General features: G+C 36.1%; 1 protein-coding gene across 1 annotated transcript in view; it reads left to right on the plus strand.

Moving 5' to 3' along the window:
- Positions 1 to 214: 214 nt before the first annotated feature.
- Positions 215 to 14,433, plus strand: part of ARAP2 (ArfGAP with RhoGAP domain, ankyrin repeat and PH domain 2) — a 115,613-nt gene continuing 101,394 nt past the window's right edge. Inside the window, exons 1-4 of the mRNA XM_009101440.4 lie at positions 215 to 388; positions 5,442 to 6,478; positions 12,636 to 12,706; positions 13,649 to 13,728. Of these exons, the coding sequence (XP_009099688.1) occupies positions 5,616 to 6,478; positions 12,636 to 12,706; positions 13,649 to 13,728 (1,014 nt within the window). The 5' untranslated portion in view covers positions 215 to 388; positions 5,442 to 5,615. The remainder of the gene's footprint in view (positions 389 to 5,441; positions 6,479 to 12,635; positions 12,707 to 13,648; positions 13,729 to 14,433) is intronic.

Consider the following 14,433-nt stretch of genomic DNA (forward strand, 5'->3'; position numbering starts at 1 on the left):
GCACCCCGGGGCCGAAGCCTGCCCGGTTTTCCGAGTGACTCCTCCGGAAATATGTGGCCCGGCCAGAACTCCCTGAGCCGGGCGCGGAGGGCGACGGGCGGTGCGACGCGCCCAGGTGCGGCCCCGCCTGCGGCAGGGAGGGACGGAGGGAGGGAAGGAGCTCCGCGGGCGCGGCCTGCCGGGGAGCAGCGCGGGGGGGGGGGGGGGGGGGGGGGGGTGTGGAGCCAGCCAGCCAGCCAGGCAGGCAGGCAGGAAGGAAGGAGAGAAAGCAAGCAAGAAAGTGAGCGAGCGGGGAGCCGGAGGGAGAACTGAAAACTGAAGCACTCTAAAGCCCTGCGCTTCCGTCTTCTGCCTCCCAGTCCCTGTGAGCTGCTGGCTTTTGGCAGAGGTAAGGCGGGCTCGGCGGGCGCGGGCTGTGCGGGGTTTGGGCAGGCTCTGGCCGCCGCCGGGCCGGGCCGGCCCCTGCCGGGGGTGATGCTGCGGCTGCCGGTGCCGCCGGCAGCGAGCCCCGCGCTGCTGCTGCGCCCTCCATGGAGAGCTGCTGGAGAGTGCCCGGTGTCTGGGGACGCGACATGTCCCAGATGAGCGACACTTACCGAAGTTGGGATCGGACTGGAATTAGGACGGTAGAAAATAAGGAGTGTATTGCTGCCTCTTTTCTTTGTAGCTTCAATTGTTTCAACTATTTGTATGTAAATGTCATGCTAAAGAACAGTGCTTTACTGTTGAGTGTTTATTTACTCCACGAGTCGTTATTGTGAAGGAAGACATGAACTGACCTCATATTAGCTGCCATGATATACCTGGAAATGTTATCAGAAAACTTAAGAAAGTAAAAGAAGCTGTAGTATGTAATGGATGGAGAATATGAATGAAGGGTACAGCACCCTTAATGTTGCCACTGCAACTTCCCAAAGTTCCAATTCCACCCTGAGTTTTGCTTATTCATGCCATGCCATTCCTTACTCCAGCGACTCTGCAAGTTGTTCCACTGGAATTTCTTGCAGTATGAGGTTTGACTCCGAGGTAACGAAAGTTGCTGAACCTATTTCTAGAAGGCAAGTGCTCTGAAACAAAAAAAAAAAAAAAAGAAAGACAAACAAAGAAACAGTTTGACAGAGGATGTGATTAAAGTTATTTTGTAATTATCCTCTAGGTTGACCTATGTTTAGTTACTTCCTTGTATTGGTAGAGGCAATAGTTCTATCGCAATTGCTGCAATCAGTATTTTTTTTTTTTAAAAGCAATCTATATGCTGATTGTATAATATCAGCTTTGGGAAAGACTTTTATTCTACAATGATTTCTATGTTAATCTTGTCAGTTTTTATGGAGTCAATTTTAATATGAGGATGAAATTTACTACTTGCAGATTTTGTTCTTTCAGGTAAGACCTGTTGCACTGTTTGCTGGGTGTTTTTTTTTTTTTAACATATTTATTAGGATCTTAATCTAGTGTGTTGTTTAGCAGAAGTTGGGAGCAAGCCTGAACTTGCTTGTGTCTGTTGAACTGATTGCTCACAGCGTGATTATCTTGCCATGAACTTTTAAAGGTTTGACAGTTTCTTCAGGCTTGTATCTGTATTGATATTAACAAAGGGAAAAAAAGCCTAGTCCCACTTGAGTGTTTCTGTGTTCACCTGTAAGCTACTGTTCACACATTTAATTGTTAAAATTTCGGTTGCTTGCTTGCTTCAACAAAGATTTGTCTGTCTCCCAGTCAATTTTGTCTTCAAGACTTTTCAACTTGAAAAATCAGAATTAAGGAATTTTAAAATTAGTGGATTAGCTTTCCAGAATGCTAGACACAGGTGCTTGCCCTCTGTGTGAGGAAGGGTTCTGAGAATTAGAATTTCCATTTTTATTTGATGCTATTTAGCATAAAAGAAAAGTAAAAGAAGTAATAGAAAAGTTAAAGAAAGTAAAAGACCTGTTAGGCCACTCTTGAGTTTTTTTGCCACTCCTTGTCTAAGTCCGTTCCATAAGATGGGAAAAGGAAGAAATTGGCAATCAGTTTATAAGGAAGTGTGAAAAACATCTTCTATGAAAGAAAGTTGGATGATTCTGTGAAAGGCTTGAGATGTGCTACACACATTGCAATTCATCTGCTGCTGAAACTTTTTTCTTAGAAAAAAGCCCAAATGGTTTTCCTGGTATTGCTTTTTTCACTTAGCAGTTTAGGTGCTTTGTCCCTATTTTGATAAAATGGAATGGTCAGGTGTCTTCCAAGAAGTTTGATGTTTTTCTTTGTTGTAATAGCCATTATAGCATTTTCCTATTTTTCGTAACCATGTTGAGAATAGTGATTTTTGTCTTGGTTATGCTACTTAAGAGAATATAATATTACAACAAGAATCAATTTTATTTAAGCAAGTTCAAATTCCCCTTGCATTTTTTTGTTTCTTTCTTGGTTTTTTGGGTTGATTTCTTTTTTTTTTTTTTTTTGCTATTTATTTATAAGTAGGAAAAATCTGTTTTGCCTTGCTTCTGAGATTTGTTTTATGGAATGTATGCAGCCATGTGCACTAATGTTGTTTACAGATGCGAATTTATGGTGCTAGAAACATGGATGTGAAAGAGAATGAATCTCTTTGTACAAATGTGTATATGCCACTCCATTTTAATACTTCACGTTCTTTAGGATTTGTTATGAATTAGCTTGTAATCAAAGCTAAGGAGAAGATGAAATTATTTTTTAAATTGATAACAATTATATCAAAATAGAGTAATGTGGTCCTTGAGTTCTGCATTCTTGCATTCAAACCTTATAAAACATTTTAAGAAGTGATTTAGGCATATTTATGTTCTAGCCTGCAAAGTGCTCACCAGTGTGTGTAGATTTGTTTAGCTGTTTGTTACATTAATCTTGTGTAGTGAAACCAAATCAGTTGTCAGTATAACCCTTTGCTTAGACCCACAAAATAATATGTAATCTCAGTGTTATTTAACCAGTTGCATAGCTAGGCCAGATCTATAGCATGTCTTCAGAAATCTTGATGGATGCACTGATAGCTTCTGCCCTAGACATCTACAGAAACAGAAAGTGGCTTGGGCTTTATCTTGCAGCACTGTTGGCATTTTGTGGTCAAAATGTCTTCTCAGCAAGCAGTTCCTTCCTTCCTCTGCTTTGTTCATAAAACACGCAGCAAAACGTAATCGTTCTTACAGATTTGTACACAAAGTTTGTTCTCTGCTAGGTATCCCTTTGCATTGGTATGTGGTTTATACAAAAATGGGTTAGAGTCCAAACAGCTGAGAACACATGGCTGTTTGAGTTCCTGAAGTAACACTGGAGGTGTTCTGGAATAAGATGTAGGGAAAGCTATTACATGTAGAAAAAAAAGTATTACAATAGAGAAGAGAGAATGTGTGGATATAAATATTTTTTGTTTATCTATAACAGATATATACTTATTTATAAATATAGCTAAAGCTACTCTCGCTGGTGCAGTTTTTGTTATTATGAAAGGTGGAAGGATTGAGAAGATGATACTGTCTGAAAATGAACACTGACACCTTAGGGAAAAAGTAGCCAAATCCTATCATCAAACCCAGAACTGTCAAGGAAGGTGGAAATGGCTGACATAACCAGCTGCAGCTGCAACTTTAAAAGCCTTAGACTGATATGCTAACGCTGTAGGGGTTTTGTGTGTGTGTGCTTTGGTTCTTGTTTTCTGGTGTTTTTGTTTGTTGTTTTTTTCTTTTTTTTTTTCCTTTTGTTTGTAGTCTGTTTGATTGTGTTTTTTATTTAATTACTGAATATTTGAAAGACTATTTTCTGTCCCAAACAGTACCTGTCTGGTATTATTTTCCCCTGCAATTAATTTCTGTGCTATTTTTTCTTCATTCTGTAGTCAAAAACTGAGAATATATACTCATCTATTTAAGAGGGTGGAGGCTGTACTGTTGAATTTTATCCCTTATGACTGGAGGCTGCCATGAAAATTTTGAAAAAATGCTGAGTTTTCAAATTTTTAAAGGAAAGATGGAAGTTTATATAAGCATGCAGGTTAGGATGGGTAGATTTTCATATTTACAAAGGTAAATACGAAAGTGGATTGTTAATCTGTTCAGATCAATCCAAGGCTTTTTGAATTTAAATGAATTCGTAATCTTTAATTGAGGGTTAACTCTGTAATAAAGTTAATCTCTCTTGAGAGGCTGATATCTGATTGACCTATAGAATTGTCTGTCTAAAAGCTTTTAATTGTATCAATTTAATATTCAAGATAAGTCACTTCTGAGAATTGTGGGTAGTGATCGAAACTGATAAAAATATATCCAGAAAAATAAAGCTAGAGACTAGAGAGAATCCGATGATTGATTTTAAATAAAGGAACATTTATAGGAATTGGTACAGTAAAAATGTAGGCAATGTTTTAAGCTTAAATTTCAGATCATAAGTGCTGCACTTTTTGTCATGAAATACTTTGAAGAATTAGATATTGATGCCTACTTCCACAGACAAATTCTGGTTATAAGATTTCTCCTCTTGCTAAATGCTACTTAAATCTTAATGCTCTTCTACTGAAGCTGCTCTTTCTTTTCCAGGCTGCTTAAGGCTAGTACCTGCATGCCAGGACAGCTGTTACCATCAGCAGGTTTCCCCAAGGCCAAATTACTCTTTATACAGAAAGAGAGAGGTGAAAAACCTGTTGAGTGTTGCTGATCTTAAATCTTCTTTGAAGAAATATTATTTCAGCTTGTTTCAAACACCTTCAGAACAGTAGCACCTGGGTTTTGTAAACTGTGAATTTAGATATGGCCCTGAAAGAAAGAATAATTCAAACAGATGAAATCTGGAGTGTAAGAGCTGAGTTGGAAAGTACTAAGGAAAAACTCATGGACAGCCAGAACTTGCCTATGGGGTGATGCCTGTTCTCTTTGTGGCTAAGGGAAAACTTCTTCCTTGTCAGAGTTGAGATGCTGGTGGTTACCTGTTTCCTGTGTTCCTGCTAGACAGTCATTTTCCCTTTGTTCCAATGCAGGTGTGTTTCTGTGTTAAAAGGATTTTGAGATTGGAAGATAAGGGAGTAGAAGCCCTATTCCATAATTTATTGGTGCTAAAGTGGCAATAGGAAGGTTTTAGGATCCAGTTGTGGTCTTGGATAACTCTTTCTCTCCCTGATAGGCAAGTACTGTGTAATAAGAGTGTGTGTGTAGATAAGTGGTTCGTCTCTTAAATGTTCGTCTTAATGTTTAACTACTAGGAATATGTGTTTTAAGCTGTATTACTTGTGCTAAGACTTTGATTTTGCTATTATCTTTATATAGTCTAAAATAAAAGGATGGGTTTACCCTTGTTGAAATTATTGTATACAAACAATTAAAAAATATTACTGTTCAACTGACTGGGAGTCTTTCACAATTTTATTCAAGGTAATTGTGAGGTTCAGGTGAGAATTTTTTTTAATGTCCTTTTTCTTTTCTGTATGTTTGCAGTCTTTAAAAAAAAATCAGTTTGAACTGAAGAAACTTGGAAGAGGTGTCGTGAGGAAACAAATATTTTCTGCTGGCTGGTGGACACCAACTTCAGGAGGGTTTTCTTGCTAGTGAACATGCATGCAACCTGACTATTTCTACATGACTGTGTGAGGCAATATATGGAATGAAGTCATGTCATCCACAGGCAATGGCCCTGATATTGAAGAATTTTTGGTCAACATTAACCTTGCACAGTATCTTCCTAACTTTAAAAAACATGGCTATAACACAGTGACAGATTGCGTGGGAATCAATAACAGCGTGCTTCAGCAAATGGGAGTGTTGCCTACAGGGCATCGCAGAAGGATCCTTAAACAGTTAGACAGTCTTTTGGAAATTCAAGGGAATTCTCTTTTCCATGAAAATTTAAAATTCAAAGACTTGAAAGGTTTGGAAGAGAAGCAATATTCATCCTCAGATCAGGAGTCTCCTGTAAGTAATTCAAATGTAGATCGAGCTGACTTGATACCTGTAACATCATCAGAACAACTTCCTAAAAAATCTTGTGTCAATAAGGAAAAGTTTGAACTTGCAGAGCAAAACTCAATGGAGGCAAATGATGATAGCTTTACGAATTTGGATTTTTCTAGTTTATACCAGAATTCAGACAGCATACTCAAAGCTGTCAGTCAAAACAGAAATACCAGCATAAATACTCAGCAAGATGCATCACTGACAGAAACTGCTGCCTACCAAGATGATGAGCACTTGATTGGCCCTTTAGTGTTCCGTGATCCTCCTTCATTTGTTCGTTCATGTGAGACAAAATGTAAGGAAAACAAACAGCAGAGGTTTGCAGATGAGGGTGGTTTATCTGATAGAAAACCAGATTCTCCATTCTATAAGTTTAAAGGAGAAATGATAGACAATGACTTGTATGATTCCTGTACGCTAAACTGCATGAAAGTATTTCCGAGAGCAAGCCGATCTTTTATCTTAAGGCATCGACCTGTACCAGAAATTCCTGAATCAAGTAAAGTTCAACCTTCATCAAGGTAATTGCTCTTCATTACTAATGAGAAATTACTATAATGGTAGAACTTACAGTTTGGGGTTTCTTGGTTTTGTCTTTTTTCTTATGTCTATTTTTTTTGGTGTGTATTTTTTTAATATGCATTGTAAATACACTGGATCTGATATGAATGTTGCCAAATTAACTGAAGAAGGATTAAGCTTCAATATACTTTAAAAGCAAAAATGAGAGCGTAAAGGGAAATTATAGAACAATGTGTCCTTATAATCTCCTCAATTTTCTCTGGATGTACATATTAACAAATAAAGGAATCTTTATTGATTTAGATAGAGCTCCTAAAAAGTATAAAGCATAAGCAAGAACTTTAGGATGGCTTTTGGGTTAATTTCTGAACTAGTAGTCATTTAATTGTTAACTTTGGCGAATGAAGGCAACCATTTATTCATATTATGTGCTGGCTTTTGCTGGTGGTCTCATAACAACAAAACCTTAGCTTTTAATGATGTTTCTAGTATAAAAATATTTCCGAGACATTCCAGCAAGGGAAAACAGCAGAAGAAAAAGGAGGAAAAAAAAGATGATAGCTGTGGATGGTTTTTTAGAGTTTATGGAATCTTTTAATGTGTTTCTATGTATTCAGATGATGTGACTGTGTATTTTTCTTCCTTCAAAATGGCTGAGTTCATAATTTGAAATCAGAAATTACTGAGTGTCATTTATTTCTTGAATAAGCTTTAGTTGTTATAGGTTGTCTTGGAAAAATATGATGGAATGTTGAGAAAAATATCTTCTGTTGGGACTTAATTTAAGACCTATCTTAATAAAAGTATAATTCTTGGAATGTTAAGAATAATAGGCACTGGGTATGTAGTCAATCACAATACAATATTGTAGTCTTTAAGCAAAAAATCTCCACACAGGGTAATTTGTGACAGAGTTGGATCTATTAAATAAGTTATAGTTGTCATGCTGTCTAAGTGTCTTAAACAGAGGAAAAATTAATGCAGAGGCATATGCAAAGTTTTGTTGGTGTAGCCATATCCAGATCATTAGGTTGCATTTTTTTTTTCCCAATATTTTTTGAACCACAAGCTATGCTTGGAAGGGACATGTCTAAGAATGTTTTGTATTTATCTTGAGTTTTTCATCTGCATATCTCAGCAGTTAGAAACATCATCGAGTTTATACATGCTCTAAATGCAGGGGTTTCCCAAGTTTTTAGATTACTGAACAGTGTCAAAATTAATCTTGTAGTACAATTGTTTGAACAGGTGGAGAGGCAAAGTTTCTTTGCAACAATTAGTGATTTTTTTTGAGTGCCTTAAAAACTGCTTCATTGGTGTCTTCTAAATGACAAAGAAATTGTGCTCATTGAAACTTAAGTGTACCCATCCAGTGGGGTATACTGCTCCAGTGAGGAGCAGATTTGTGTTAACTTTTGTAGAGTGATTATCCCTACTTCATTTAGTAAAGCTATTCATGCTGAGACAAAATAGGATTCTTAACCTAAAAAATAATTACATACCAAAAGAGTATTCTCACTGTCTTTTGAGAAACAGTCATCCAGTTGAGAGAATATATAGTAGTCTTCCCACTGCTGGAGTAAATCCTCCAGTTCCCAGTCTGTTAGTGATTGATGTGTGACTGGGTCACTAACTTCATTACCCACCAGTTTGACTTGTGAGCTCCAGTATCTTTTCTTGGTCTTTATGCTCTGGTTATAATAATATGGAAATCCTGAGGGGCCAGTCTGTCTGCCAAAGATCGAGACTAAACAAGAACTTCACAGCAGAACTAAAACCTGGCAGAAACTCTCTTGATAACCTTTCGGACAACCTTTTCATAGGGGCAGAGAACTAATACTAATACAGAGAACTTTAAAATGGCATTGTGCAAACATCTTTAACCTCAGGAAAGATTTTATCTTTCTCACAGAATGCATGAGCAAACAGCCTCAAGTGGCCTTATTGACAGATGCTGGTTTCATCCTTATTACATTGTATAAAGGCTGTTCTGTAGAGGCAGGGAAATCCTGCTGAAATCTGGTAAACTCAGCATTTCCTTCTAGTCATTCATGGATATAAGTCATTAAATTTTTATGCAAGGAATACTTTTCTCATCACCTCTGTGTGCCTTTAGCACAAAAAGTTCTTACAGTGGGTCTCCTTGTCCCCATAGTAGGGCTGTAACAATATCATTTTTTATTGCTAATAATGCACTTATCTCCCTTCCAATTTTATCTACTTCCCTGTGCCTCACTTCTGCTCCTGGCTCCTGCCTGTTACAAAGCGTGCTGGCATCTGGAAAGACACCATAACATTTTAGAAGTTGAAAATACTTTGGGCTTATTTCTTTTTTTGAATTATGGCCCAACAGTGTGGCAGTACTGTAATACTGGGGGGGTGCAGAATTATAAAAAAAAAAAAAAAAGAAAAAAGTGACAATTACACTTTTTTCTTAATAGGGGAGTTACTGTGCAGATTTTAGTACTTGTTTTTGTTACAGTATTGATGTGTAGTTATATGGGATTATTTTCAGCTGGACTTTTCCTTATTGTATCATTATGAGCTCTCTCTTGTTAGAGAATAATTAAAGATTGGTCAAAAGGTGTTTAAAACCACAAATTGAAAAATTCAAGGTTTTTGTAAGACAAAATATTGCAGTGGGTGGAACTAACCACTAATGTGTCTTTAGGACAAGATTAAACATAATTAATTTTGAGAGGCTTTGGATACTTTGGATAATGTCAACTAGCAGTCACTCTTCTGTGAAATAGTTAACATTGCATTATTCTGGGAAGCAATCTGTTCAAACAAAAAGCTCAAGCAGACTTATAACATGGTAGATATGATTTTTATATGAATAATATGCAGATAAAATTTCAGATTGATGAATTATGTAATTTTTTAGACTTTTTCATGTCACTCATCTTTGTTACTTGTGTTGTGCAGTAGTGGGATTGCTCTGATTCTTTATGAAGAGAAATAAGAAAACTAGACCAAAATTCTGAGCAACATCCTGCACATGGGAGAAGATATAAATAAGTAAAACAGATAATGGTGCTTGGCCATTTGTTTTCTGCAGTTGGCAGATCCTGTAGTTGGAATTTCTTGCTTGGTGCAAGATATCTGGTATCTTTTAGACTCCATTTCTTAGCATACAAGTACTCAAGATTGCTAATGAGGTGCCAAGCTGGTGTTGCTGTCTATCTCTACTGTGGTCTGCTGTGCAAAATAAATTTTTTAGAAGAGAAGCTGCTCCCTCTCTTTTGCTGTAGTAAAGTGTCATTATTACTTTACCTCTGCTAGCAGTCTATGAACCCCAAAGCTTTACACAGCGTGCCAGAGCAGTTTTGATGTGTTTGCATTATGGGAGGGTTAGGTCTTGAGATAGATAGAAAAGAAAACATGTCTTGAATGAGTTTGAAAACAAAAGCTTCTTTCATTTAAAACACTCAGCAGATGAGTGCCAAGTAAAGACTTTGAGGCACTGACTGCTTGCACTGACCTCCTTCCCTGACTTTTTTTCAAGGTGACAGGAGTATAGTGAATAAACCAGCTTGGTGCAAAGCTCTGTGCAAAGTTTTAGTTTTCCAGCCTTTCATCATTTAGCAAGACCAGTCACTGCCTCATCACATCCTTTCATCCTGTTTATGCTGAATATGGGGTGCTAGAGAAGTGTGTGCAGCCTGAGCTGCATCCGGTACCTCTTCATATATGAAAACAGGGTGGAACAAAGTCAACATTGAATAATAATTGAAATTATTATTATATCTTTGAAAAATTGGTGCACTTTGTGATTGGCAGACTGCTTGTGCTAACCTTCCAATAAAGAGCAAAAGAAAGAATATCATCAGTCTTGTTTGAGGTACTCAATTTTTGAATTGAAAAAATTCAAGAGAAGAGGTATTCACTTTCTGAAATAGCTAAGAAAAAGGCATAAATTGATACAGTTATAAGATTTTTTTTCCATTTTTTTTCCATTTTTTTCCTCCAACAGATGTCTTCAGTATTTTTCTCTCTTTTAATCCAGGTATTTAATCTGTACAAGAAGTAGTTTACGATTCTATTAAGCATTCACAAATTATTATCATTTTATAGCTTGCTCTGTTGTGTTTTTATGACACATAATCTTTCAAGCATATACTTAAAATGAGCTCATTTCATTTATTTTTATCTTCAGAAAGTTTTTAGTTTACATAAGTTAGAAATTTGCTTTCCAAAAATGGCAAAGAGATGTAGTTCTGGAATGCTGGAATAAAAAACTATAGTTGGTTTTTCAGCAGGATTTTGTGCCATGTATACATAAATATAGGTGCATGATCAAAAAGAATACACTAGTCCTGAAAAGTATATGGATTAAAAAAAAAAAAAAAAAAAAGTGGGGTATGTTGTGTGTGTGTGTGATTTTTTTTTTGTTTGTTTTTTAAGCTGACTTGTTATTTTTCATTACCCGGTAAAATTATCCATCCACCCTGAAACTAAGCAAATGACTCACTGTTTTACATAAGGAAAGCCTCCATAATTTTAAAGGCTCTACAAGTCAAAGCTGTTTGTCTTTAAGTCTTAATTTAGTTTAATGCTGCTAATACCCTTCAAAAGATACCAACCTACCAACAAAAAATCTGATCTGTGTTGAAATTCACTTGGTTAGGTTTCGGGGTTTTTTTAAGCATACTAAGTTTGCACAAACACATTAAGTAAGTTTGCTGATGAAGCTTCAAAAGGTGTAACTGGATGAATTTTAGTAAAATGTATGATGAAACACTGACTTTTAAAGTATTTGCTATGTATTTATTGTAATTATGACTCAGGAGAGTGGGCAATTATATCTGGGAACTAGGCTATGATCCACTTTCATTGGCCCAACTCACCCTGTGCTTTCTAAACCCAGGATTTTATAAAGTAATCATTGGGGTGCTTAGTTTATGTAACCTGGATAACATTTGAAATGTCAAGTAACTTTATAAGGTGTGGCTTCCATCTTGAATTTAATCTAATAAAAATTTTGAGGCAGATTTAGGTGTGGAGTAAAAATTATGTGAAATAGTAGTTCATGAACGCCTGCCTTCTGTCACCAAGAAACATCATTTTGTAGTTAGGAGTAACTCAAGTTGGACTTCATGGGACAGTAGGTCTAAACTCCTAAATGTAGCTTATCTTAAAATAATAAAATTTCTCAATATGTTACAAGGGGAAACAGAAGTTAGGAGATATTTTTAGTAGGAGATAATTGCCTTTGGCCTTAAATGATGGAGAACCCACAAACTGTTAGGAAAACTGATAAGAATCTTACATGGCATTTATAAGCCTCAGAATATTCTATAAGAATGCATGAGAACCTTTAGTACTCCTATTTTAAGCAGAGAAAATAAAAGTAAGAGGAAAAATTGACAGTTGTGTTAATAGGGGAATTCAGAGCTTGACTGGAAAGTGGATTAGAAATTTTCTAATTCACACTTTTTTTTTTTTTCCAAGCTTTTGATAATAAAGCTGTCTTGGCCTGAAATATTAATAGTAGCAATAATATTGCACTATACTTGAAATTACTGAAATACATGGGGCCAGCATGCCACTAATAAAAGAACTTTTCTGCCGTGTGTGGAGATACCTTCTTACCCATGTGCAAAATGTGTAGAGGTTGTCACTGGCAGTTGCAATGCAATGCCATTTACATCTTGGTTTTAAAATTTTGTAGAGGGAAATAATTCACTTAAGGAAATCTAAACTTTACTGTAATTTTTTTTCAGTGTTTGGGAGCATGTTCTGGCTGGATTCTCAGGCCCCTTGCAAGTTTATTGTTAAAGGAGATTTTCATAGTACATCCTTTTTTAAATACAGTCATTGGTAATCATTGTGAAGGAGAAGGGAAGGAAGAGGTTGGGGAAAACTCTGGGATCTCCATTCTTCAAGAAATCTGAATGTTTTTAATGTCAATTCAGAACACAAAAAAAACCCCTGAATTTGGGATGTCTGCTAGGATTAGAGAAGGATTCAGTGTCCTAAGGGGAGCAATTTATTTGTGTGACTTTGAAAAAAAATCAGAAAATTTCCCAATATTAAAAACTATTGTTTCTATATTTGTTTATAATTTTAATTGTTTAACTGCATGAGATGGTTTTGCTTATTTTCTGGGAAATTTCAATTAATGTTTTCATTCTGTGCTTTGTTTTGTTCAAGTTCCCTTCAGAGAAGAAGAAATATGGGCCTTGTAAATATTTCTTGCACTGGGAGGCAAATTTCACAAAACAGTGAGTTAAGCATGCTGATATTTACATCTTGAATATTAAGGAAAAAGAAGCCTTGGACTGGTTGTCTAAAATAAGTATTAATTACATATTTTAAAAAATACTGGGCATCTGAAAGGTCTAGAAGAATTGATTTATGTGATAGAAGAGTATTTATCAGTTCTGCATTTTTACTTACTTTTTCAATATGTCCAGATAAAGTAAAAATTAGAAAATCTACTGTTTAAGCCTCATTTATTTTAATATATATATATATTTTGGACTAGTGTTTTAAGTTTCTAATATTAGATCCAGATTGTTTTAAGCAGAGTTAATGTCTTGAAAGATATAAGGAGTGTATTCCTGACTTATGCTGCTTAATTTGTTTATGAGTGCTCATAGCTCCTGGAAAGAACAGGAAATTTATTGTTTTAAATAGTTTACTGATGTGTTTCGAAATCTTGTGCAGTCAGCTGGAAACTTCTTTCATATTTGAAAAAGATGTGTTTTTTGAAGTTATGTGTGTTTATTTTAAGCAAATACTTGGTGACAAAATGAAGATGGTGCACAAAAGAGTTGTGTGGTGGTTTATTTTTGGTATTTTTTAAAAGTAGGAATAAAGAGCTTTGGAGCTATTGCTTCTCAGACTAGACAACTGAAGGTTTTTCTATTTTAACTCGATGCAGGGTAGGAAAGAAGAAAATGTCTGTATGCAAGTTATAATCAAATTACATAAATAATAGTGTTAATGTATGTGGTGAAAAGAAGGTATTTGGAGTTCATGTAGAAATAGGACATTGTTTCTTGTTCCTCAGAGTTTTTTTCTGGGAAGGACAGAGAAATTGCAAGCTGCAAAATCTGTGTCCCTTGTTGATTTTATTATGGCTTTAGCAGAGCATTTGTGACTCACAGTAGAGCACCGTGTGACTGTATCTATTTACTTATTATTTATTTATCTGCTTTAAGATACTTCTGTTGAAGAAAAGCCACCCATTATCTCTCCATATGGGGAAACCTTTTTTTGTGACAACGCTAAAGATGCTAAAGTAAGTTGAGAAGCCTAAATGTATATAGTCTGTCTTCAGTCTTCATGCTGGGTATTTCAAACTGGCCTTAATTTTTTTTTTTTTGTGCTCTTTTAGTTGCCAGTACTTGATTTCTGTCACTTTAGGTATATGCAAAGGTTTTATGATGTAAATATATGAGGACTAATGACTTTTGCTAATCCCAAGAAACACTTTGTATGTTCAGTAGTAATAAGAAGCTCCAGTGTTTGTTCTGGTTTTTTTTTTTTTTTTTCTTTTTTATCTGAACCCCATTGGACAGAGCTGCTGTATTTATGTGCAGTTCTTTATAATTGAGGGTAAGCTGTTGAAAGTTGAAACTGTTAGAATTTACTAAGAATGATAAAAGTGTTTTTTTTTTTTTTTCTCACCTGAGAACTGCAGATCAAGACTGGCTATCTCTGCACAGACTTTTGCATATCCTGTGAAAGCAGCTTGCACATTAGGTTAAGTGATATGATGGTCACATTTGGCCATGCCCTTTTTCAATTCCTGTCTATGAAAGTTCTCAGTTCTTGCAGTTTTTAGTTCTTGCATGATATTTTTCGTGCATCTCCTAAACTTGCTGTATACCTGGAAAATCACTTTTAGGATTCTCTGAAGTGAACGTTTTTGCTGGGGTCAGTAGTTGGTGTGAATGCCACAGATGACAAGTGGACAGACTTCTGAATCATGTGGAGGGAGATC

This window comes from Serinus canaria, chromosome 4 (genome assembly GCF_022539315.1).
Source record: "Serinus canaria isolate serCan28SL12 chromosome 4, serCan2020, whole genome shotgun sequence".
NCBI classification, from domain to species: domain Eukaryota; kingdom Metazoa; phylum Chordata; class Aves; order Passeriformes; family Fringillidae; genus Serinus; species Serinus canaria.